Below are 26877 nucleotides of genomic sequence, written 5' to 3'. Positions count from 1 at the left end.
TACATAACTTTTAAATGTGCTGCTGTTGATGGTCAAGCAAATGTTTGCGCTTTGCTTCTGTATGATAAAATTGTAATGTTTATCTGAAACAAAGCCATGCTTGCTGATATTTTGATCTATAACTCCTCCCTGAACTCTCCGCTGCTCTGTATCTTGCTCTCTCATTGGCTGTCGGTCATCGCCGATGTAGTTTTCAGTCAGAACACTTTTCACACAGCAGGATTTTGAATCGCCGACAGGTCCAGATATTTATCATGCCAAATATCTCACGGGCGTCGGCGACTCGTCGGCGATTCTCTCAGATCGCGTCTTTGCTCATTCACACTGCGTGATTGTCACTCGCGTGAACGAGCACCGATTTGCCTGTGATTTCGGGCATTTGTCGGCGATTTCTCAAAACCTGTCGGCGAGCCAAAATCGGGGCTAAAATCGTGCAGTCTGAACTCGGCTTAAGGACCAGCATAAACCAGCATCCCAGCTTCAAAACATACCATAACAGCATATGCTGTTTTTTTTTTCAACAGGGAAGAGATTGAATAAAGTCATTATTTTGGGGGGTTTTGCACACAAAAAGTATTCTCATCTCTTCATAACATTAAGGTTGAACCACTGTGGTCACATAGACAATTTTAACAATGTCTTTAATACCTTTCTGGACCTTGAAAGTTGCAGTTACATTGCTGTTGACGTGGAGGCTCTTGGATTTAAAGGTGCCCAAGAACGTTCTTTCACAAGATGTAATATAAGTCTAAGGTGTCTCCTGAATGTGTCTGTGAAGTTTCAGCTCAAAATACCCCATAGATTTTTTTTAATACATTTTTTTAACTGCCTATTTTGGGGCACCATTAACAATGCACTGATTTACACTCGGCGCCGCCCCTTTAAGACGCGTTCTCCCTGCCACACGAGCTCTCGACTATATTACAGCGCATTTACAAAGTTCACACAGCTAATATAACCCTCAAATGGATCTTTACAAGATGTTCATCATGCATGCTGCATGCATGCTTCGAATTATGTGAGTAAAGTATTTATTTAGATGTTAAAAGTTTTATTCTGAGTGAATTTGAGGCTGTCCTCCGTGGCTAACGGCTAATGCTACACTGTTGGAGAGATTTATAAAGAATGAAGTTGTGTTTATGCATTATACAGACTGCAAGTGTTTAAAAAATGAAAATAGCGACGGCTCTTGTCTCCGTGAATACAGTAAGAAACGATGGTAACTTTAACCTCATTTAACAGTAGCCTACATTAGCAACATGCTAACGAAACATTTAGAAAGACAATTTACAAATATCAGTAAAAATATCATGCTATCATGGATTATGTCAGTTATTATTGCTCCATCTGCCATTTTTCGCTGTTGTTCTTGCTTACCTAGTCTGATGATTCGGCTGTGCACAGATCCAGATGTTCTGCCCTTGTCTAATGCCTTTCATAATGTTGGGAACGTGGGCTGGCATATGCAAATATTGGGGCGTACACCCCGACTGTTACGTAACAGTCGGTGTTATGTTGAGATTCGCCTGTTCTTCAGAGGTTGTTTAAACAAATGAGATTTATATAAGAAGGAGGAAACAATGGAGTTTGAGACTCACTGTATGTCATTTCCATGTACTGAACTCTAGTTATTCAACTATGCCAATATAAATTCAATTTTTGAATCTAGGGCACCTTTAATAAAAAAATTTTGGGTGAACTAACCCTTTAAGTGGCGAGACTTTTGTATTTGTAATCAGGCTCTCAAAATATATCAATTTGGATTTTGATTTATAGAGCCAATATATTAGTTATCTGCTTTAAAATGTAGAGAATTATCAGTAATCAGTATTGGCCAAAATTTTCATATTGGTGCATCCCTAGATTTCATGAAAAATACTATTTACATAGTAGTTCATAGTGGTGGTTTTGTTTAGAACTCCATTTTGCTAGGAGGTGATTTTAACAACACAAAGTTTAAATGTAAAAACTTTAAATCTTACCCTCATCAACTTCTCTTCCTCTCTTTGCTTGTCCTTTTTTTTTTTTTTTTTTTTTGTCTTTGTAAACCAGAAGTTAATGTGGGACTTTCACCTATCCTGAGATGGTCTCTCAGAGCAATCACATTTTTTGTGAGGGGGATGTCATCATCTTTATTCCATCTTTTTTCTTGAATGGTTTGGTGAGCGGTGATAGAAACACTGTTTCTTCAGTTTTTCTTCAAGAGTTCAAAGAATTTTTTTGCCTTCTTCTCTGTCAGATCATCATCATTCATAAGAGCCTGTCCAATCATGACCTCCATTTATAGTGTATTTGATATCAAAGGCAAAAGTAGAAAGACTTTATTTGTTATCATGATTTGTTGTTGAATATAGGATGTGATAAATTTGGCTGTGTTTATAATTGAATCAAATGATGAGTAAAAGCAGTATAATTTGGTGTTCGTTTAACAGTATTGCATAATGGTGAAAGGTGTTGTAGAAGTCAGTGAGAAATGTAAGGGTTTTGTGGTGTAGGATTTAAAGTGTAAAATGGAAAGTACAAAGATCAGACAAGGGAATAGGTGAGTCCTTTGTATATATTTTATTAATGTTTTTCATTTTGGTAAGATTGAACATTCTTAGAAAAGTACAATACAAATAAATATGTTTTTGAAATGTATTTTTATTACAGTGAAAACAACCAAGTGTTTACAAAAAACTTTTTTTTTTTTTTTTTTTTTTTTTTTTTTTTGATACAGTACAGTTTTTTTGATTCAGAGTCTGAATCTGAGGCTCCAGAGCATGGCACACAGGCCTTGCACTTCCAGGAGGCAGACCAGAAGAGGATCTTCCTCACGGGGGACAAAAGATGGCGAGGCTCTAAAGTGGAATGATCCAAATGTCAAGGATGTGGATCCTGTTCTGCCACCATTCCAGCCAAAGAGAAATCCAGGACCACAGCTTGCTATGGACAGGTCGTATTCATTGCTGCAACTGTTGTTCCAGCTTCTTTTTTTTAATTTTTTTTATGAACTCTGTTTTAGAGACTATTGTAAAAAATACAAATAGCTACGCTGCAATGCGATCTGCATCAGGAAAGAAATTCTGCTGGGTGCCTCTGACAGTTTCAGAGTTTTGTGCATACATCGCTCTGGTTCTGTACATGGGTCTTGTGAAGGTGAAGACCTATGCCGATTACTGGGCTGGGAAATCCATTTACAGCTTTCCGTACCCACAGTCAGTGATGTCTAGATGCAGATTTCTGGCCATATCATGGAATCTCCATCTGTGCAACCTAGTGGAGGATCTGCAAAATTCACGGAAAAGAGGAACCCCAGAATATGACAAATTATTCAAAATCAAGCCACTGTACTCTGACATCCTGACAGCATGCATGACATACTTCCAACCAGCTCGACAAGTGTCAGTGGATGAGAGGATGGTGGCTTCCAAAGCACATGTAGGGTTCAATCAGTTCATGAAGGACAAGCCTACTAAGTGGGGCTACAAACTCTTTGTCCTTGCCGACTCAACTTGCGGGTACACTTGGAACTTCTTTGTGTACGAAGGTAAATCTTCACTGGTCAAAGGCAAAGGCCTTAGTTATGATTCTGTGATGCATTTGCTAGATACACCATTATTAGGCAAAGGCTATCAGGTGTATGTTGATAATTTCTATACTAGCCCAACACTTTTTTTTGGATTAACTGGACAAAAAAACATTAGCGTGTGGAACGATACGTCCTAATCGTCAAGGATTTCCCAAGACCAAAGAAAACGACCTCAACAAAAAGGCAGAAAGAGGAACCATCCGATGGCTCAGGAGTGGTAAGCTCCTTTTTGTAAAATGGATGGACACAAGAGAGGTCATAATGTGCTCAAATATGCACAAGGCATATAGCGGTGAGAAAGTCACCAGGCGTGCTAGGAATCCCACGGGAGGGTGGAGTACTCTCCAAATTCCAATTCCTGAGGCAGTCAAAGACTACAACAGGTACATGGGAGGTGTGGACTTTTCTGATGCCCTTATCAGGTACAACAATGTCTCAGCAAAATGGTACAAGACCTTTTTTTTTTTTACCATTTTCTGGACATTGGCATGGTGAACAGTTTTATTCTCCACCAACAGCTGGCCAAAGAACAGGGCAAGCCTGCGTACTGCAAAAAATTTCAGGTGCCTTTGTGCTCTGTGCCAGCACAGAACTGCTTCAGGAGTTGGCTCATTGAGGGACACAAACTACAGGTGCTGGTCATATAATTAGAATATCGTGAAAAAGTTCATTTTTTTTATTGTAAATTGTTTTTAAAAAAAAATGAAACTTTCATTTATACTAGATTCCCTACATGTAAAGTCAAACATTTCAAAAGTTTTTTTTCTAAAATTTGTTGATTAGAGTGCACAGCTAATGAAAGTCCAAAATCCAGTATCTCAAAATATTAGAATACATTTGAGTTTCATTAAATGACCATCCCTACAGTATAAATTCCGGGTATCTCTTGTTCTTTGAAACCACATTAATGGGGAAGACTGCTGACTTGGCAATGGTCCAGGAGACAATCATTGACACCCTCCACAAAGAGAGTAAGTCACAGATGGTCATTACTGAATGTGATGGCTGTTTACAGAGTGATGTATCAAAGCATATTAAATGCAAAGTTGACTAGAAGGAAGAAATTGGGTAGGCAAAGGTGCACAAGCAACAGGGATGACCACAAGCTTGAGAATACTGTCAAGTAAAGCCGATTCAGACACTTGGGAGAGCTTCACAATGAGTAGAATGAAGCCGGAGTCAGCGCATCAAGAGTCACCACACTCAGACATCTTCAGGAAAAGGACTACCAAGCCACTTCTGAAACAGAAACAACATCAGAAGCATCTTACCTGGGCTAAGGAGAAAAAGAACTGGACAGTGAACAGTGGTCGAAAGTCCTCTTTTCAGATAAAAGTAAATTTTGCATTTCATGTTGAAATCAAGGTCCCAGAGTCTGAAGGAAGACTGGAGAGGCACAGAATCCAAGCTGCTTGAAGTCTAGTGTGAAGTTTCTGAAGTCAGTAATGATTTGGGGGGCCGTGACGTCTGCTGGTGTTGGTCCATTGTGTTTTATCAAGTGCAAAGTCAATGCAGCCATCTTCCAGGAGATTTTGGAGCACTTTATGCTTCCATCTGCTGACAAGCTTTATGGAGATGCTGATTTCCTTTTCCAGCAGGACTTTAGCACCTGCCCACAGTGCAAAAACCACTTCCAAGTGGTTTGCTGAACATGATATTACTGTGCTCTATTGGCCAGCCAACATGCCTGACCCCTGAATCTATGGGATATTTTCAAGAGAAAGATGAGAAACAGTCGATACAACAATATACAGATGATCTGAAGGCTCAGTAGTGCCTCAGCAGTGCCACAGGCTGATCACTTCCATGCCACACTTCACTGATGCTGTAATTTGTGCTAGGAGCAAGTCATTTGCTCTAATATGTGCTGTCGACCAAGTATTGAGTGTACAAATGAACATACTTTAAAGAACTTGAACTTTTCTGTTTTGAAAATCCATTTTTTGATTGATCTTAGGAAATATTCTAATATTTTGAGATACTGGATTTTGGACTTTCATGAGCTGTACGCTCTGATCATCAAAATTAAAAAAAAAAAAAACTTTTGAAATGTTTTACTTTACATGTAGGGAATCTAGAATATATGAAAGTTTCATTTTTAAAAATTATTTACAATAAAAAAATGAACTTTTTCACGATATTCTAATTATATGACCAGCACCTGTATAATAATCCGTATACCTCTGGTAATCCGACTCTCATTTTCCGTTCAGAAATGAGCACTGCTGTTGGGAATTTGTGCCTCCTGTAAACTGCACAAACTGTCTGGTGCTAACATGGATCTGATGGACATGGAGGCATATTGATGGACAGAAACTTTAGTTTGTGTTATGTAATTAGTTATTAGTGTACCAATTGTTCTTGTTGAAATGATGAATGAGTTTCATAAAAGTTTACATAGCTTTTTATAATGTTATTTTGTTAATTTTAATTGTATCGCACAATTTGCACTGTTCTGGATACTATCTTTTCTTCTAATATTTCTATAATTTTTCATATTCTATTTATGATTTCAATTAGTACAAGTGGTCTGTTTTAATATACCACATAAACTATACAATACTGTTTTGTAAGATATAAGTTATTAGTGTCTCCTGAATAGAGAATAAATTGTTTTTGCTTTTATTCACAAATCACAAACAACGTTACTTTGCCTCATTCCTTTCTGCCATTTTGCATATGGTGTGTATTTCAGATACAAAGATTAAGCCTACATGAAAATGAAGAAAATCAATCAATAATCAAGTAAAGTGCTTTAGCATTTATTAAAAGTAGGAATTTTGGGGTAATGCAGTTTGTTAAAACTTTTTTTGCATTTGAGTATTTGAATACTACAAAAGACATGTATATATGCTAAAAATTACACTTCAGTTAAAGGTGCTCAAGAGGATGTTTTGTTTTATACATTTTTGCAATATTACTTGAAACTGTCTTTACTAACTGATAAAAGACTTTTTATTAGGTGCACTGAAAGTAATAATATTAATATACATCATCTGTGCACGAGGTAGGGCCTTAAAAACATCAGCCAATCGTTTATGCGATCATCGTAATTGGCCCTCTGGCTTGTCAATCACTGCCGTGACGTTCCTTGTGAGAGACGTGCGCGGATTGGCCCTCTGGCTTGTCAATCACTGCCATGACGTTCCTTGTGAGAGACGTGCACGGCTGAGCGCTCCAGTAACTTTCCACACTCTACAGGCGCTGCATGCAATGTTTTTGTCAGGAGACAGGAGAAACAACTGCAGATTATGAGTTACCTGCGGTGAGTCCGACATAATGAATCCACTAACACGACACAGCGAATGCCGGTGGTAAACACTCGTGTTCCAATACTCGTGCACGAGTTTTGGGAGGCATTCTCTTGAAATGAGCCGTGAAGGAGGGGGGGTTGTTCTTATGCATGCGCTCATTTCAAAAACTCACTAACAGTCTTTGGATTCTTAGTCGATGAAAAAATCCTCTCTATCACCTTTAAATTTACATAACACCTGCTCAGAATGTGTTAGAGAAAAAAATCTTTTTTTCTGCTAAATACTGACACCTGGTGGTCAAACAATATAGTCAGCAGGTCCCCAAACCAAACAGAACATGAATTAGACATTCAAACACAGGGTTCTGTTAAAAAAAAAAAAAAAAATCGCCTTTTTTAAAATGTTTGTCACAATATTTTAAGCACATACAATGCTATTTATTAAATGTTTCAATCTAATTTTGTACATTTGAAGGGGTTTCTGTACAATGATGCCAGTTTTTTAAATTTCCTACACTGAATGTGTGTAGGGTGAACATTTAAATTTGGGTGTTAAAACCAGGCGGAAATCCAAAATATGCCTCAGAGTGGAAGAGGTTAAAGATTTAATTCCCTAAAGTTTAAAACAAAGCTATTTTATGCATCCCCATGGATGCACAATGCTTAAATAAGCGATAACATGTATTAAAAATATATATATTTGACTTATTAATTAATATATATCAAAGCAATTACTTTATCAAAGGATAATAGTGATCTGTGAATTTATGTATGTAAGTTTTGATAGGTCCCATTTGTTAAATGGACACAGGAATTCATTTAAATAGGGTAAAATATTGTTTTTATTATGAAGTGAAAGGTTAAAGTGAGACCCTTGGGATAAGTTGTTTTAATTAGAAATATTTTCTAAATATACACAAATAATAATTTTAGCAAGAATAGGAAAGGAATCATTTCTCAGCTGTGAGAAGAGTTCAGTCTCAATATTCCCTGCTTTAGATCAGATTTATCTACGGTACAGCGCCTGTGCTCTAGAGGATCATGGTCTTCAGGAACCTCTTTCCAGTGGTCTTGAAGTCCTTCCTCCTGCAGATCAACAGGATCAAACCCCTCCAGCTCCAGTCCTCCTCAGTTCAGTCAGTCCAGAACCAGATCACAACAACAGAGTGGACAACTGAGGGTGAGTTTACGGCCATAACCTCAAACATTTCACTCACTGCTGTCCATGCTTGACATTTCATACCAACTAAAAGATTCATCTTTTAACAGACAACATTCTGAGCCGGTATGAAATCGGCAGAATGCTTAGGAAAGGAGGATTTGGATCTGTCTATGAAGGGAAACGATTGGAGGATAACCTTGAGGTATCGTCATTTCCTTACAATATTTAGCTAACAAATTGCTTTGTCTCACTATATCCATGTCACATCAGCAAGAGGCTTTCGAGAAAATCAAAGAGGAACTGACAACACCCCCAGGTTTGGCACTGTATGATACAAACAAGGATTCAGTTGTTTCTGCAGATGCCTCTTCATATGGGCTGGGAGCTGTTCTCCTTCAGAAGCAAGCAGACGATGTATGGAAACCCATGGCGTATGCTTCAAGGGCTCTCAGTAATATGGACTTTGTCGAACTAGAAATTGTTTTCTAGTTCGACAAAGTATTGAAAGATTTCAGGCGATGCCATTTTAAAGTAATCAAATTGATCATTAAATGTTATTGATAAACGATACCAGACGATGAATAAGGGTCGATCGATCATTTTTTTTTAAAAATAAAAAAGTTTTATAAGCACAAATGCCGTGCGGAAGGAGGACCATATACACTTATTCAAATCGCTTTGTGTCAGTTTATCGTTTAAAATGCCCATTTCGTGTGCGTATCCTGGGTGTTCTAATATTAGAAAGTCTAAAAGAAAATTTTCAATATATCGATTTCTTATACAAAATCCTGAGCAATTGAAACTGTGGTTGCTCGTGCTGCACTTGGATATTAAGCTTTTCAACTTTGAGAAATTAAAAAATAAAATAAGTTTAATTAAAAAAAAAAAAAAAAATATATATATATATATATATATATATATATATGGAATGAAGACAACTTAAAATGACAAGAAATTGTATTGGGCCATTTCAGGCTATATAATTTTTTATTTTATTACTACTTTTCTTCCTCATGTTTTGATATTTTTGTCAACCCTGTTACAGACATAATCATCATATACTACAGTTTTAATTAGAACTATGTAATAGTTTTTACATATATGAGCAGTATTTTTGTCCCATTTTTCACTGGGGTTGTTTCAAATTTGGTATTTTTTAAACAAATCTTATTTTTGTCATTCAGATGACCAAAAACATCCTAATTTTGAAGGCTGATCACCTGTCAATTAAGAGAGATATTTGTCCAAAATAAAATTGTCACAGTTGAATGCTGATCACCTGTCAATTAAGAAAAATATATATATTTACAAGAGAGATATTAAAAGAAGGACTTTGTCCAAAACAAAATAATGTGATTGTTACAACTGAAAAACTTGGAAGGCCATTTCAAATATTATTTTTACATTATTTATGAAATTAATGACAGTAACAGGATTGACATAATGGTAACAGGACTGACCAGAGTAACAGGGATGACGGGACATACATTCTTCAGCATACACTCTACATATTTGTTTACATAAAACTGTAAAGTTTCTTACTTTTTAATTTACATTATATTATTTTGCATTCACTTTGCATAGCTTTATTACTGAAACATTCAATTTCTAAGAGATCTAATGTTTTAAGGGTACTGTAGACCCATTAGACTCATCCGTCCATCTGTTTTGTCTGTTTCAGTGTGTCCCCTCACAGAACTTAAAATATGTATGATCTGGGTTAATTATTAGGCAAGGAAGATGATCAGATGTGGGTCTTCCTGTGATCATCTGAAACCAGACCTTGAGATCTTGATGCTGAAATTTGGTTTCACACTGGTTTGAACACTGCAAGATTGTGGTGAAGATTTCACCCTACAGCTTGTTTGTAATTGCACGTACATTGATGCATTATTGAAAATTAGTTGAAATGGATGCATTATTGATTTTAAAAAAAATGTTTATTAAGACTAATCAGCTTACCCTAGTCATTAACAAAACCAACTGGCAGCATTAAAACCAAATAACAACAGCCAGCACATAACAGGAGTTGCAATAAGGAAAAAGGGAAAAAAGAAAATAAAAACTTTTAGCTTATAAGCTTACATTTTTTTGTAGCTGATAAAAGAGAATGTGAACAGGCTTGTTTTCATATCAAAGGAGGGAACACATTTCACCACAAAAAAATGAGATTTAAAAACTTGCAGTGTAATAAACAGAACAGTCATTGAAGAGCACAAAAATGAAGGTGAAAAACCTATTAAGGATGTTAGAAATATCAGCAAAGGCAAATCGACAGAGAAATTACTCATTTTACTGAGTAAGCTCCAACCATATATCTCTCTGGATCTCTGTATGGCAGGCAGTGACTGGCTGGGGAGCAGGGATGAAACGAACCACATCATCATACAGGTACCAGAGCACATCATCTCGGTTAGGCCAAAAGAATTTATTTCGACCTGCACTGTGCATGCATTTGACCTGGGCATAGGAGTCATCTGTTGCCATCACAATTCCTGGATAAAGGTCATCATCATATCTGACTACACACCACTTTCCAATGACCTCTGAACTGATCCAGTCAATTGAACTGTGTTGGATTGGAGTTTGGTCACACAGAAAACTGAAGGACTGGGAGTCAGGACATTGGCATTCAAGCCTCTTCATAGCTACACACATGCAACTGACATCACGGCAGATCAGGCTACCTCTTGCTAGTGTCACAACCTGATGTAGGCGCATGGTTGAGGGAACTGGTTGGATGTTTTGAGGTATGGCCTGCACTGCCTTCTCTATATCCTCTTCCTCCACATAAAACAGCTTGATGGAGGTTTGTGTTTTGGACAGTGCTGAAAACAGTGCCCTTGCATCTGGTATGTCATGGCCTTTGCTGACAAGATCAACTGCTTGTCTTTTAAGCACACCTCCGACTCCATCAGGAGCCCCCTTGCCATGGTTTGCTTCAAAAAATGTCCATGTGCCTTGTGCGAAGCCTCTTTTGTACAGTTCTGTGCAAAATAGGTACAAGTTTCCACGCTGGCGGTATTGTGTGCAGGGATCATCGCTTTGAAAATGCAGCACCTTCACAGCAGAGTACTCCTGTCTGATGTAGTTTAGCACAGGCCTGAGATGTTCCCAAATTGCAGGTGGGCCCTTTTGTCTGGATGAGGACACAGTGCAGAAACAGAGAGGTGTGGCATTTGGTCCTGGGTATAGAACACCAGTTTGTAGTGTGGCTTGTTGATGTGAAGCACCAAAATGCACAGCTTGGACTTCAGAGCCATATTTACATCCGTAATTCTCTGAAAAGTCCACATGTATTATGCACTCATGACTGGACAGTTCTTTCTTGAGTGCTCTGGTGAAGGCAAATTGATGGCTGATGTTAAAAATATGGCGCTTGAATTTTGACAACTGTTCATTGAACAAGTCAATGAGGGCTTCCGTGGTGGTCTCCATCTATTTTTTTGCCAGTGATTTTGAATGACTGAGTTTTGCCACTCTCTGATCTTTGCTTCTCTTCTGTTATCCACTGGGAATATGAAACAAGGGCTGTTGGATTGTATGGTGTAATAACAGGACAACCATTCTGCTTACACCCTTCACACTGGCCATACATGCACTTCTTGTTCTTGGAGTTACACACAACCTGTTCTACTAACTCCTCAGTGTTGCAGTGTTTTAGTAGCTTCAGGTGGTAGAGCTTGTTTGTGATGAAGCCAAGGTTTTCATGCATCTTGCACAAACAAGCCTCTCCCTCAGACAGGCTTGGATTGACTACCCAAAATGGACGCAGGTGACAAAATAAAGAATAAGAAATTATTCTGTTTGGGTATTCTGCCAAGAACTTCCTGTGCGCATTTCTCATTGTGTCAATGAGGAATCGTTTTTGCTTTTTAAGTTTGCTTTTTGTCTTTGTCTGCTTCCTTCCAGTAGTCAAACGGCTCACATCATCCCGTTCAAAGAACAGCCTCACGCAGTCTTTTATTGCATCTGCTGTCCGAGTGTTTCCTTCTCGTGTGAATGTGAGTGGGGTTTTGTCAGAGTATTTCCACCTTTTCTTTGAGAACCCCAAAACCGCCTGAGCATACTTTCTAAGCCTGTACTTCTGTACTATTTTTCCACCTGCACATATTTTTGCAATTAACTGCTTCTCTTTTTCACCATTGGCATTGTGATACCGGTCACTGAGGTCTTTGGTTAGGGCAGTATGGAAAACTATACGTCTTCTAACAACTTTGGGCAAAGTGTGTAGCTCACGGTTGAACTTGGATTTTGGGGACAGTGTTTTTTTCTTTAGTCGTTGGTATCTCTTCTTGAATTTCTCCTTCTCTTTACGTTCCTTTTGCAGCTCTCTTTCCAGGCGTGACAAAAGGACAGTTGTTTTTTGTGGTGTCTTTTGGAACGTTTTCTTCCTGTTTGATGTTGCCTGAAATGTAATCATAAACGAAAAACCTTAACCTTATATTTAAGTTGAATTCCACAAGGATAAATCTAGGTCTTGTGTAGTATACTTGTTCTATATCTATTCTTGATCTATAGCTATTCTATACTTTTGTCTGTACATTCTCTATTTATTCTTAATGGCATGCTACTATCATCTGTGAAAGTGTATTATAGTGAAAATATAAAATCTAAATAAAATTAACACAATGTTAAAACTGTTTAAATAGTTAATACTTTAATTATGAGATTCAGTGTACCAGCAATACTAAAAATACTAACTAAAATATGTAACTGATGTTCATATGCCACCCACAATGAATAATAAAGACATTAGATAAATAATACACATGGGATGACCTTTTAAAATGTTTCAAATTTACACAGACAAATCAGAAAATCAGTGTGGCTAAGGTGACTGTCATTCCTGTTACCCACATGTCAAGATCTGTTACTCTGGAAAAGTAACAGGGTTGACGGTAACAGGTTTGACAATTTCAAGCTAATTTGCTATTTACTAGCTAACAGACCAAATCACACAAGCACATTTCATACACTTTGAAAGGATATTACTTGTAGATAACGATTATGTTACATAAAATAAATAAGTGTTTAAATATATACTTCAAAAATGGTAACAGGTTTGACATTACATGATATCCCCCCTCAGCCAAACCTCATAAATCATCAATAGAATCATAAATCAAAAATAGAAAATTATAGAAGAGAGAGAGAAACTTATTTTTATTTAAACTGTTGGCATCCTGGTTGAGAAATGATGTAACTTCCTGGAAGTGTTGTCACTGGAATGTAACATTATTTATACATGGTTCTTTGGTGAGGGTAACAGGGCTGACATCTATAAATGATTTATATTTTATGAAAAATAACGTATAATTATGCTAAAACATTACTTGTCAATAAGATTATACTTAGAACAATATGCAAATGTGTTTTTTGTATCATTTTGCATTCAATTTGCAAATTAAACGTCCTGCTGAAAAAGAACAATCATAGCCAGGGACAGGCCAAAAACCTTACCCTCATCAGAATAAATGCAATTTTAATTATTTAAAATGATATTTAATTGACTTTACTGTGATGTAATATTGATAAAACAATACACAATATTGATATGTTTTTAAATCACAAATTTATTTGTTGTTATAGTACTTCTATGTCTGATTATTTCTTAGGGACGCAAAAGGCACCAATTTCGTGGAATGACCACGAACACGAATTCTACAAACGCTCACATCATGTACAGATGCATATATTTATTAGTAACTCTTCAAGATATCCAGAACAGCAGACAGACCCACAACCTCAGTCACAACAGGGTCATCTGTTCTACACTTCAGGCAACAAGATGAAGTTGCCATCCATTCACCTACATGTCTTACACCCCACCAGGCTCCTGCAGCATGAAGAAAACACGGGGCTTTCCATTGTACCTGGAAAACAAATAACCGAAAATGCAACATGTATTAATCATTGGAAATATCACAGAAGATTCTATATGGAATACCGTAATGCAATTACTCCTCCAATTTGTTTCTATCACATCTCGCACTCTCATTGGCTGTAGGACATCACTGCTGTCATTGTCAGTCACAATTAGGGTTGGGAATCGAAAATTGATTCCAATTCTGGAATCGGATACTTAAGATTAAGAATCGGATACTTGTTAAAAAATATTTTCAATTCCTTTTTTTGTGCATTTTTTTCCCCATATGGCAATCTGCCAGGACCTCGAGGAGTCAGGAGCAAACGTGTCTGTGTCGCGCCTAATCCCTAGTAATAGTGAAAGCCCCGGCGCTGCTGTTTAAGAGTCGTTAGTTCATTTTCAAAATAAAAGTGCTAATCTCATTCAGCAAGGTAATTTAGGTTGTATATTTATGTAAAATGAACAATAGAATACGAGAAATATATATTTTTAAATCACAATATTGAAAATGTGTACATTTGAGTGTATCACATTCGGATCAATATTTTGTTGGGGTTCTGTTCAACCTGCTTTTACAGATGAATCACGGCTGATGCTTGTGATACTGTCTAACTGTTGTAATTAAATTTCGTTACCATTTTAGTTGAAGAGAGAACAACTTAGTTCAAGTGGGTTATAGTTTTGTTTAGACAATCGGTGATTCTTTATATTTTTAATAGTCTTTCTAGTCATTTGTATGTGTTTCATTAATGACACTTTTTATGGTAGCCTACAGTTGACAACTTTTTCACAAAGGTACGTAGTTTTAGTCTAATATCATTTCTAAAATTCAACGTGTAATTAAAGTATGTGCAAAAGATTTGTAAAAGTTAAATTCACATTAATACAGTACCGTATTTCTTAAAGTTTGACTGTAACCCCACTGTATGTTAAAATAGGCAACATCTAGAAAAGACATATAATGTAATAACCGCCGGAGATAATAGCTGTACAAAAAGAACGATTTATTACAATAACGTGTAAAAATTACAAGCAAAGAAGTAGTTTTAAGAACATTTTTAAAAGAAATAGAGTAGCCTAATTATAAAAATTCCAATAGCAAAAACATTTTACAGAAACATAGAATAATGCTGAAAATACATAAAAATTGCTTCGGCTAATAGAACAAAAAGAAAATTAGAAAACTATGAAAAGGAACTTCAATTAGTCTAGCACGTGAAACATTTGAACAGCGAAACTGTTGAATTAACATGAACAAAATCTTTAACATTAAACAATACTGGCCTACGTTGCAATACCTTCTGTGACAGGCGCATCTACAGGCGCAGAGGATTCAGATTCCGGTGTAGTAGCAGTATCTTCGGGGAGTTTGAGTATCTCAAGAACAGTGTCGTTTTGGATGTTAAGAGTCATTGATCAACATTCGAGAAAGTTTCCTCTATGTCCTGTCCATCTTCCAGAAGGTGGGTGAGATTTAAATTTGTCAGGAACTTTTGAAGGACAGAATTGTTTATGTTTAAGCTGCAGTCTCCGTGATCTCCAGACACATTGACATGTGTTGACAAAGGCAGTTGCCTTTAGATTCCCGTTTTTTGCAGCATCTTGCAGTTTTCACATCTGTGGAACTTGTTTTTCGGCTCAAAGTGCAGTTGCCAGAATCTGCAGTTTCCGCAGCTGCGTGACACGGTGACCTCGGCCCGGTTAATGGTTCCGCAGATGTTACCGGTTCATCTTTCGTTTCAAAAGGCGAAATTGGACCCAGACCAGGTAAGGGTTGTATTTCATCTATGGTGCTTTCTTTCGTTGGGGTTAAAAGTAATTCTCCGTTGAATTCTCTTGTGCATTATTGTGTGAATTGGGTTTTAGGTTAGGTTTTACCGTATGAAAGTAAGCCTACTTGAGCTTCCCGTAGTTGGACACAAAGGTTTCCGGTGATGTCTTCCAGTGTAGCACTTTGTGTTTCTAGTTGTCGTCCTTGGAATTCAACGGTCTTGATTCTGACGGTCAGGTTCACAATGCGTCCAGTAAGTCCACCAACCTGAAAAAAAATTAATAAGAAAGACATTAATTAAAAATGATAGAAAAAAGGTAGAATTTAGATTAAGTTAAAAGCACGTAAAATAATAAAGTACTTACTTGTTGTCTTGGTGCCATTTTTTTTTTATATCTCCTCTACGGTGCGTTTGCATTTCAGCGGAGGGACCCGGCAAGGAAACGGCAGGTCTTTGAGGACAGTCAGTTTGGCAAATCTTCCAAATAGGATGTCCATGCCTTCACCAGAACGACCTAAGAATAAGAAATAGTACAGTATAAACATAATATCAGCACTTGTTAAGAGTTGAACAAAATGGAACATAAGCTGAGTTTCTACGGTTTAAAATTATACCTATTTTCTGTTATTCCTGGCAGTGGTTACTTAGTAATTTAATTATAAATACAATTTCATGGGATTGTGTGTCCCGTCGGCGGGACACTTCGGGCTTAAAGGGTTAGTTCACTCAAAAATGAAAATTCTGTCATTTATTACTCACTCTCATGATGTTTCACACCCGTAAGACCTTCGTTCATCTTCAGAACACAAATTAAGATAATAAACCTGTTAACCTGTTAACGCCAACATACTGAAGCTTCTTTGTTTAAATCAGCTCAAATTTACTGTTAGATGTAATGTAATTACCTTGACAAACTATACATCATTAAAAAGATCTAAGACTCCGGCTTCAATTTTTAATCTCTATTTTACTCTCAATATCGTATGGGTCAATATCACTATAAAGTGCCTTTTGCTGTCCCCATCAGACTCACTCAGTCATCATGAACATAATCCAAAATAATGAAATTCTGAGGTTTTATTATAAATGGCCAACCATTTTCACACATACAATTACAATAAGTCTCTTGAAATGTGTTTTTTTTTTTTTTTTTTTTTAAATACCATTTTCTTTGATTGGATGTAAGCAGTTTTGGCATGTCCCAGACACTGCTCAGCTAACTTCACTGAGTGTAAAAAGTTAATAAATGGCATAAAATTCAAAAACTTTTTTATTGTTCTCATTGCCCTCAACAAGTTATTTGATAAAACAAGTCATTTTTATCATTTATATTATATTTTCATAATAATATTAAAGGGTTAGTTCACCCAAAAATGAAAATAATGTAATTTATTACTCACCCTCATGCCGTTCCACACCCGTAAAACCTTCGTTAATCTTCAGAACACAAATTAAGATATTTTTGTTCAAATCCGATGACTCAGTGAGGCCTGCATAGCCAGCAATGACATTTCCTCTCTCAAGATTCATAAAGGAACTAAAAACATATTTAAATCAGTTCATGTGAGTACAGTGGTTCAATATTAATATTATAAAGCAACAAGAATATTTTTGGAGCGCCAAAAAAACAAATCATCAAAAGACCATTACCATTGTGGTTTGCTCGTATATTGCCTGCTTGCAGTTAATTTATAAAAAGTGCTGGAGCTTGACTGATAGCATTTCTAACAGCATAAGGTCTCCTTAATACAAAACATATGAAGTTAAATGGAAAATCTCTTGATTTTTATTTTGGAAATTGTGCAGTCTCAAAGGCACTTTATAGTGATATTGACCCATGAATGAACTCATACAACCTTTTTAACATGTTTGTTTGTATCATATTTGTCACTGTTTTAATTTTAATACAAAGATTGTCTGGTAAAACAGTTAGATTTCTATGCACTTCTGTGATTGTAGACAATGCTGTGTGTGAACAGGACTTTTATTTTGGAGTGACGACATGACGTCATAAGACTGCGCCGCGATCCTGCATCTGCTGTGATTCTGCTGAATAAAGGTTTGTTTTAAGAATTTAAGCTGATTTAATCGATAGAAACAGTTCAATGATTTATAGTTGTGTTTTGTTTTAAACAAGCGATGTGTAATTAGTTTATTTACTATTTAATGTAACATTGTGATTGTTTATCTAACCGTAATGAAGGATCATAAAGCTTATACACTGATGAGAAACAGTAAACCTGCGTCTCATTTCTCTCTCACTAGCTCATTTCAAAGGTTGCATCCTTCGGAGGTCGCATTCGAAGGTTGCATACGTCACTGAGGCTGTATTGTTTCAGAAAAGTAAGTAGGACTCTCCGAACGCGACCCTGGAATGCGTCCTTCTTTCACAGGAATTCGGAGGATGCATGAGGTGTAGTGATGGTGAATCGATCCAAAAGAGTCGATTCCTCGACTCTGAATAGCCCCAGAGTCAGAGTTGACTCCAGCACAGGAATCGACTCTCTGTGTCGACTCTGTTGTTGTGTCCGGAATCGCTCACTTGTTTACTGATTCTCGAATCCATAGCCTTCATAATGCATGGCAGTTAAGAGCATAATGTCTATGGTTAAGTGCACTAAGCAAGGAGTGAACGAAATGAATTCGGACACTGACGAATCGCATCAGAGAGCTGTCGCAGAAACTTTGTCACACACATTTATATAGCTTACTTTAGAAATAGATAACAGTCATAGTGAGTTTAGTTTGTAATTATACATACCTCCATGTCAGCTTTAGTATTGATGGTAGCTTATATTATTGCAATAATTATAGGTTTGATTTTACATAGTTAACCATTAAACTAACCATAAATAAAAAATAATAAAAACTCACATCAACAATAAACACATTAATAAGTGTACATTATTGTATGCATTTTATATGTATAGTATTAATTTTAGTATCTTTAACTCTCGTGTCCAAGCACTTTTAAGACGATGATCATGTGCGTTTAGCGCCATCCCCCGACCATTATAATGAGATGAATTCATTAAAGAATCCCTGCTTTCTCGTTTATTAAATCTGATATAATATTCGACCACAGATGTTTTTCGTGACTTTTCTCTCAGTAAAATTAGGTATCGGCAATTAGCAATATTGATAGTCTATTCATCAAGTCATCTCTAAATTGGACTAATTTGGACAGTCTCGCTAAACGTGTGTTGTTTTAATGAGGGGATTTTAAGGCTTCACGTCAGGGAAAAATAAATTAAGTGTGTAAGGACTGCCATCTCAGCTTATTTACGACCCTGTAATGGAGTCGAGGAGTCCATTCCATCGACTCCTACAGTGGGAGTCGGGAGTTGGAGTCGACTCCAAAAAACCTGGAATCAAACACCCCTAATGAGGTGTATCCTTTCGCTGCTGCAGATAGTCCACAATTCTTTGCGTCGCTGTTAACAACCGTCATTTATTTGAAAAAAATAAATGGCGGCGTCGGCGAACGTACATACAAGCAAAGTGTTTAAATGTAAGTAGTTACAAGCTTGTTTTTGTTTTAAACTTTGTTCTTCCTATCCTCCTCCTTTGTCTCTGTAACAGATATCTGTTGTACATAAGCCAGCTCTTCAAGCATAACCCAAAATAAAACAAGTAAATACATTTTCTTTTCAAATTACATACGAATAATAATTTTCATTCATTGGCTGAGAGTGCAACGAGGCTGCAGTGAACGTGTTGGCATAGCAACGATATACTTCCTGTTTCCTTTCCTGCCTGTGTGTCACGAAGGATGTTTTGTTTAATTCTGGCTAAGGACACTCCATATACTGCATCCTTCACAGGATTCGTCCTCTTGAGGATGCAGCCTTCGAAATTAAATGAAATGAGACACAGCTTATATATCATAAATCAGTTTATCATGAACACGAGTTCAGTCTCTGGCGAGTCATGATGGAGAAACTGAACTTTTCAACTCTGAGTCAACTGAATCAAACACTTTGAGAAATGATTCAGTGAATCACGACTCGTGCTGCTCAAACAGTGAACATGAACGACAACAACAAACACTCTAATTGATCATGTTTTCATCAGTTATAAATGCCTAAATATGAAGTTTATAAATTTGCAGCGTTAGTTTTGAGTGTTTTTTTTCTCTAACCGGGTCATTAGACTAATAACTCTGTTAATTATTCTTTTCTTAAAGATGGAGTTTATTAAAGAGGAGACTGAAGACATGAAGATTGAGTTTAATAAAGATGAGAGTGAAGACATAAAGATGGAGTTTATTAAAGAGGAGACTGAAGACATGAAGATTGAGTTTAATAAAGATGAGACTGAAGACATGAAGATTGAGTTTAATAAAGATGAGACTGAAGACATGAAGATGGAGTTTATTAAAGAGGAGACTGAAGACATGAAGATTGAGTTTAATAAAGAGGAGTTTGAAGAAATAAAGATTGAAGAAACATTCAGTGTGAAACATGAAGATACTGAGGAACAAACAGGTTGGTTTTATTCTCAAAGCTGAATTCAGTCATCTGATCCTTATTAAAATGTCCAGCTCTACAGAAATAGAGAATATACAGAAGTATAATCTTACAGAAAAGTGTCCCAATTCACTCAGTCGTTTCATTCACTCTTTCAAGTGGACTTATTTTAGAGCTAGAGTAAGCATTATTAACTCATTACTCTAGTGAGTACAAGTAGTAATGTGTAACTACATTACTTTAAAATTCAGTGCTTCCATTAAATGTGATCTTGGACCTCAAAACCAGTCGTAAGTTGCACGGGTATATTTGTAACAATAGCCAACAATACAGTATGGGTCAAAATTATAAATCTTTCTTTTATGCCAAAAAGCATTAGGATATTAAGTAAAGATCATGTTACATGAAGATATTTTGTACATTTTCTACCATAAATGTATTTTTGTAAGGAATGTATGTTATGGACTGCTGTTTGCGTGTCTCTCTTTAAAAGCCAATAGTAACTGAAACCAAGTAGATAACACAATAATTCTTTTTGCATACAAAATCTGAGACTTCACACGTTCAGATCAAGCCTCTAATGTGCTCCTGGTGCGTTACTTTCACCCTCTGCACAAATTGAGTTTACAACAAAAACAGCACACAGGCGTTAACTGTAGGTGCTAAACAAACAGGCTCACTTGGTTCCAAATGCTGTAACTTTTGCTGTAATTATTGAATGTCAAATAAAAAGGATATGTAAAATTATAAGAAAAATATATTTGATTTGAATTTTATCAGCAGTTTCACCCTATGAGAATATCCCATTGTAATGTAATTTATATATATATATATATATATATATATATATATATATATAGTAAAAAGTGTTCTATCAAACGATACCTACCTTTTGACTCTCCTTGCTATAGTTTGAGTTATGAGTCTTTACTTTTGTGTTTGTCACTCAGAAATAACAACTCTAAAAATGCCTTCAGGTATATATTTAGATTTATTTGCACACTCAGATTTCAGGTTTTCAAATGATTGTATCATATCCTAACAAACCATACATCACTAGAAAGCTTATTTATTCAACTTTAAGATGATGTATAAATCTCAATTTCAAAAAAGTGACCCTTATGACTGGTCTTGTGGTCCAGGGTCTCAAATCATAGAACAATTGATTGCATATATGAACTTTTAACAGTGTTGGGTAAGTTACTCTAAAAAAGTAATGAATTACTAATTACATCTTCAATAGTGTAATTAGATTACTGTACAAATTACTCCAAAAAGTATTTAATTACTTATTACTTTCTAAGTCTTACTGTAGATGGGATGGACAACTCTGGTCCTGGAGGGACACCATTCTGCAGAGTTTAGCTCCAAACACACCTGCAAAATTTAACCCAACCCCATTATTTAATCGTAAAGGTTGATTTATACTTCTGTGTCAGACCTATGCACCGTAGGCTATGCAGAGAAGCAGCAAATGGATAACAACTTTTGTTGCAGTTTGACTGTATGTGTCCCCTGAAACAGTGTTTTTTCATTCCCATGGAAGTTGAAAACACTCACTCTACCCCTATTGCATGTCAGTCTACATCGTAGGCTATGTGTGGCACTCACAGCCTAGGCCATACCTACGGGGTACACGCAACACAGAAGTATAAATCAGCCTCAAGTCTTCAGGAATGCTTGAAAATTACAGGCAGGTGTATTTGATTAGGGATGAAACTTAACTCTGCAAAAGAGTGGTCCTTAAGTAACATAGGCTGTGTTTACACTGGCACAAAAAATCCGATCTTTTGCTCATATCTGACACAGATCGGAATTAGTTGCGCACGTGTAAACACAAATCCACACGAGATCCGATTTTTTTCGCATCTGATCTGAGCCACTTCCAAATGTGGTTTTAAATCAGATACATATCCGATCTCTGGACATGCGACCTACGTCTAAACACGCATATCCGATTCCCCTTGGAAATCCAAGCCATTACAAGGCGAGGGCTACACGTTTGCTCACTAAAAGGTAGCTTTAATGTTGTATTATGAAGCAGACGTGATTGTATCGTTTGTATGCTCTCACACTAAAAATTCGCAGCTTTATTATTGAGGTGGGAACTTTGTGTAACATTATTTATTTTTCTAGAAAGAAATTGCATGCACACATTCAGCAGCTGAATTTCAACTTTTGCCTGGTTAATTTGAAAGAGACCGCCGTGTTGTTGTTTTTCTTGTAAGCCAAAAGCTTAACTGTAGCTACTCTCTCTCACACGCGCGCTCTCTCCCTAGCTAGCTCGAATTCATTCATTCATTCAAAAAAAAAAAATGGAATTCTAAAACTAATAACTGTAGATAAAATATCAAACGCAAATTATCTTTAGATTCCGGTCTATATCCGTTCAGTCAGAATTCACGCTGCAAAACATCCATGACACTGACAGCTGTTAACTTATCCACTCAGGTAATCGTGGCCACTCAACATGAAATATATAAATAATTTTAATAGCGAATTTAATAGCGGCCATTCAAAACCAGAGGGTCTACTATGTGCATGTAAAACTATCAATGACAATCATTTTGGGGCAGGAAGTAATGTAAACACAGATATCGGATACCAGTCGCATCTAAAGTGAATGTAAACATGCTGGCCAAAAAATCAAATATGGTCAAAAGATCGGATCTGTGCATTAAGACTGATCCATAGGATAGGATAAGTTATAGATCAGTGGTCTCAAACTGCCGGCCCGCAGGCCATTTACGGCCCCCACTCCACCTGGCCTGCAACTTATATAAAAATAAAACATAATCCATCCCGCTAAATTATTATTAAGGGGCCATTCACATATCGCATCACATAAGTGGCCGTTCCTTCTTCTCCTTTCTCCGCTTTCTCCTTCTTTCCAAAACGCTTTTGCTCCCATGGCGTTTGTTGTTGCTGTGCAACCATTAGCTGCACTCTCCATGATAACTAGGACGTTTCAGCAAAAGAAAAATAGTTTTCTACTCCTTGCATTAGCTCTAGATATATTTATATGGAGATAAGAAATAAAATCCCGCTCTGCGCCTGGAAAAACAAGCGTGCCACATCGCAGGTGCTTCACGACTGTGCCGCTTCTATTATGAGCGTGATTGCCTAAATTATAGTAAAAGCACTCGCGCAAGTTACGAACGTCGATTTAAATCACCAAAACGTGTCCGATGCTACCAATAAACATTACAGATCCTCAAACGGCATCTAGGGCAAATGTGGCTCAGCTGTGTGAGCAGAAGTGCTGCAAGAAATAGAATAGTGTACAAATGTATTCCGAGATCAAAATTTGTTCAGTACAGTGTTGTTCAGTGCAAGATTTTGATGTTAATTAAGCTAAAATAAAGTAAGGGAAAATATTTGCAACTGTTAAAAACTAATGCTGTATGTAACAATGATAGACAGTGCTGTGTACATTGTTTTAAGTATGGCACAAAAAATATTTTAGTAATGAAATTTGAAGTAAATGAGAAATAATGCAAAGGAGAGTAGTTTTTCAGAAATTTTGAGCTTCCTTGTGCTTGAATGTTAAAATGGCCCTCCTATGAGGTGTCAATCACAGCAACGGCCCCCAGCCAATTTAAGATTGAGACCCCTGGTATAGATCATACATGTTGTTGGTTTTGATGCTTTAAATGTCTAAATTGTTTTATGTCTATTTTTGCCCCAGACCTAATGGCACTGAAAGAAGTGAGTCGTGAACTTAATGAAAAAGAAGAGGAAAAACATTATAATTTGATGACTGAAGAAAGATCAAAACAGGTTTCCTCACAAAAAGGAGCTCAAAAGACAGAAACTAAAAGTTATTTTACCTGCCAACAGAGTGGAAAGACTTTTAATCAACATAGAAACCTTCAAGTCCACTTGAGAGTTCACACTAGAGAGAGTCCCTTCACTTGCCAACAATGTGGAAAGAGTTTCACACTTAAAGACAAGCTTATAGTCCATATGAGAAATCACACTGGAGAAAAGCCTTACACTTGCCGACAATGTGGAAAGAGTTTCAGTCAAAAAGGAAGCCTTACAGACCACATGAGAACTCACACTGGAGAAAAGCCTCATACCTGTCAAGAGTGTGGAAAGAGTTTCACACAAAAAGGAAACCTTAAAGGCCACATGAGAATTCACATTAAAGAGAACCCATTCACCTGCCAACAGTGTGGAAAGAGTTTCAATCGAAAAGGAAGCCTTAAAATCCACATGAGAATTCACACTGGAGAAAAGCCTTACACCTGTCAAGAGTGTGGACAGAGTTTCAGTCAAAAAGGAAGCCTTACAGACCACATGAGAATTCACACTGGAGAAAAGCCTCATACCTGTCAAGAGTGTGGAAAGAGTTTCACACAAAAAGGAAACCTTAAAGGCCACATGAGAATTCACATTAAAGAGAACCCATTCACCTGCCAACAGTGTGGAAAGAGTTTCAATCGAAAAGGAAGCCTTAAAGTCCACATGAGAATTCACACTGGAGAAAAGCCTCACACCTGCCAACAGTGTGGAAATAGTTTCCGTGACAAAGGAAACCTTACAGCCCACATGAGCACTCACACTGGAGAAAAGCGTCATACCTGTCAAGAGTGTGGAAAGAGTTTCAATCGAAAAAAAGGCCTTATAGTCCACATGAATAATCACACTAGAGCGAGCCCATTTACCTGTCAACAGTGTGGAAAGAGTTTCACAAAAAAAGGAAGCCTTAAAGTCCACATGAGAATTCACACTGGAGAAAAGCCTTACACCTGCCAACAGTGTGGAAAGAGTTTTAATGAGACAGGAAACCTTAAGGTCCACATGAGAATTCACACTGGAGAAAAGCCTCATACCTGTCAAGAGTGTGGAAAGAGTTTCAGTTGGAAAAAAAGCCTTAAAGCCCACATGAGCACTCACACTGGAGAAAAGCCTTAAGCCTCGTTTGTGCTGCACGCGCGTGTGTGTGTGTGTGTGCGGCGGCGACGTGGCTACTGAAGCTGATACGCGGCCACTCTAGTCAATGCTCGTGTTTACACCAACTGCGCTGCGGTGCGTTTCAGAAGTGTCCCTGCCTATTTTTGACAGACGCCATGTCAAAGATGCGCACATCAAATACAAAATAAAGTCAAAATAATCACCCTGAGTTAACTCCTGCTCTTATTTCACATCACTAGGAGGCCAGAAACTGACGTACACTGGGACGGTTTGCAGCTGAGTGTGAAGCGGCTGGAATGAGAATCAGCACCTCCAAGTCCGAGGTCATGGTTCTCAGCCGGAAAAAGGTGGTTTGTCCTCTTCGGGTTGGTGGAGTAGTCCTGCCCCAAGTGGAGGAGTTTAAGTATCTTGGGGTCTTGTCCACGAATGAGGGAAGGATGGAGCGGGAAATTGACAGGCGGATCGGTGCAGCTTCTGCAGTATTGCATTCGTTGTACCGGTCTATCATGGTGAAGAAGGAGCTGAGCTGTGAGGCGAAGCTCTCAATTTACCAGTCAATCTACGTTCCTGCTCTCACCTATGGTCATGAGCTTTGGGAATCCCTGGCCTGGGAATGCCTCGGGATTCCCCCGGAAGAGCTGGAGGAAGTGTTAGACTGCTTAGACTGCTGCCCCCGTGACCCGGCCCCAGATAAGCGGAAGAAAATGGATGGATGGATGGATGGACTATTCACTTTGTGCTTCAGATCTGTTCACAGTACCTTGCTTTTGTGACAAAATTGAGCAATTAAAAAGAAGTCACTGGAATTGCTTTAAGTGTGACTGGATTTTGCACAGGTGAAATGCATTTGAAGACCATCTACAGAAACGTAGTAGGAGATAATTGTCATTACTTTTCATAATACTCTTAACTGGTTATTGATTGCTGTCACGGATAGGGCATTTAGAGTTGGTCTACAGTATGTGTATATAACCTGGACAATAACTAATAATTAAGCCTGGTGCATAAAGTGAATGTTACACTAATCAAACTCACATGAAAAGGAGTTTCATGCAACATCAGATCCTGTGTACTGTGATGATGTACAGCAAGGTGTCTTTTTCACAGCAAAAATAGTAGAGACCAAAGTTCTGCAACACATGTGCGTCATGTACGCTGCCTGGCCATCCAATGTTTATGTTTGTGAACCTGAAAGTAAGAAGTCAAGTCACCTTTATTTATATAGCACTTTACACAAAGCAGATCGTTTCAGATCAGCTTTACAGTGATATACAAGAAAATAATAATCAAAAATAATGATCAATGATGCATTAATTCTGCTGTAAATCACTTCTAAAAACACATTTGTCATTCCCCGGAATTCAGTTCAGTGTTGATTTACCAATGTTGTTCACTATTGGTACTTGGCAACATGCAGTTATTACTACAGTAATATTTTACGTCTTGAAGAATGTTTATAATCTTACCTGCCTCAATGATCAACAACTGCTTGAAGTAGGATGGAATGCCAGCCTTTCCTATTTAAGTAGTCTGATGCGTTGTCTCTGGGGGATAACATTGGGATTTGGGTCCCATCTATGGCCCCAGCACACTGAGGGAAGCCAATTCTCTCTTCAAACCCACGCGTCACCTCATTCAGTCTCTCTCCGGTGGGAATGCTTATGTGCTGTCGAACATGCAATTTCAGCCCAGGTGCCACCTCATGCACGCATTACCAAACTATAGCTTTGCTGACACCGAAGAGATGACCAATTGTGCGGAAGCAGTCACCTGTAGCAAACCAATATAGGGCCAGTGCAACTCTTTTCTCCACGGGAATCGCTGCATGTAGCTGTGTGGTTTTGCGAAACAATCGAGGGTG

The 26877-nt window shown here is 37.4% G+C and overlaps 2 protein-coding genes across 4 annotated transcripts in view; one reads left to right on the top strand and one right to left on the bottom strand.

Annotated features, from left to right (window-relative positions):
- Positions 1-26877, bottom strand: part of LOC125243939 (gastrula zinc finger protein XlCGF57.1-like) — an 848513-nt gene that overhangs the window by 220444 nt on the left and 601192 nt on the right. The gene's annotated exons all lie outside the window — the stretch shown is intronic.
- Positions 20058-25215, top strand: LOC125244551 (gastrula zinc finger protein XlCGF57.1-like). The gene is made up of 2 exons (XM_048154628.1): positions 20058-20114; positions 23785-25215. The coding sequence occupies exon 2, from the start codon at positions 23790-23792 to the stop codon at positions 25014-25016; it is 1227 nt and encodes a 408-aa protein (XP_048010585.1). The 5' UTR covers positions 20058-20114; positions 23785-23789; the 3' UTR covers positions 25017-25215.

The sequence above is a fragment of the Megalobrama amblycephala genome, linkage group LG1 (genome assembly GCF_018812025.1).
Source record: "Megalobrama amblycephala isolate DHTTF-2021 linkage group LG1, ASM1881202v1, whole genome shotgun sequence".
Taxonomy (NCBI): Eukaryota; Metazoa; Chordata; class Actinopteri; order Cypriniformes; family Xenocyprididae; genus Megalobrama; species Megalobrama amblycephala.
Note: the sequence above shows the minus strand (reverse complement) of the source record. Positions and strands in the feature narration are given on the sequence as shown.

Excerpts from the sequence above, each read along its gene's own strand:
- LOC125244551 (XM_048154628.1), top strand. The coding sequence starts at position 23,790 with ATGGCACTGAAAGAAGTGAGTCGTGAACTTAATGAAAAAGAAGAGGAA.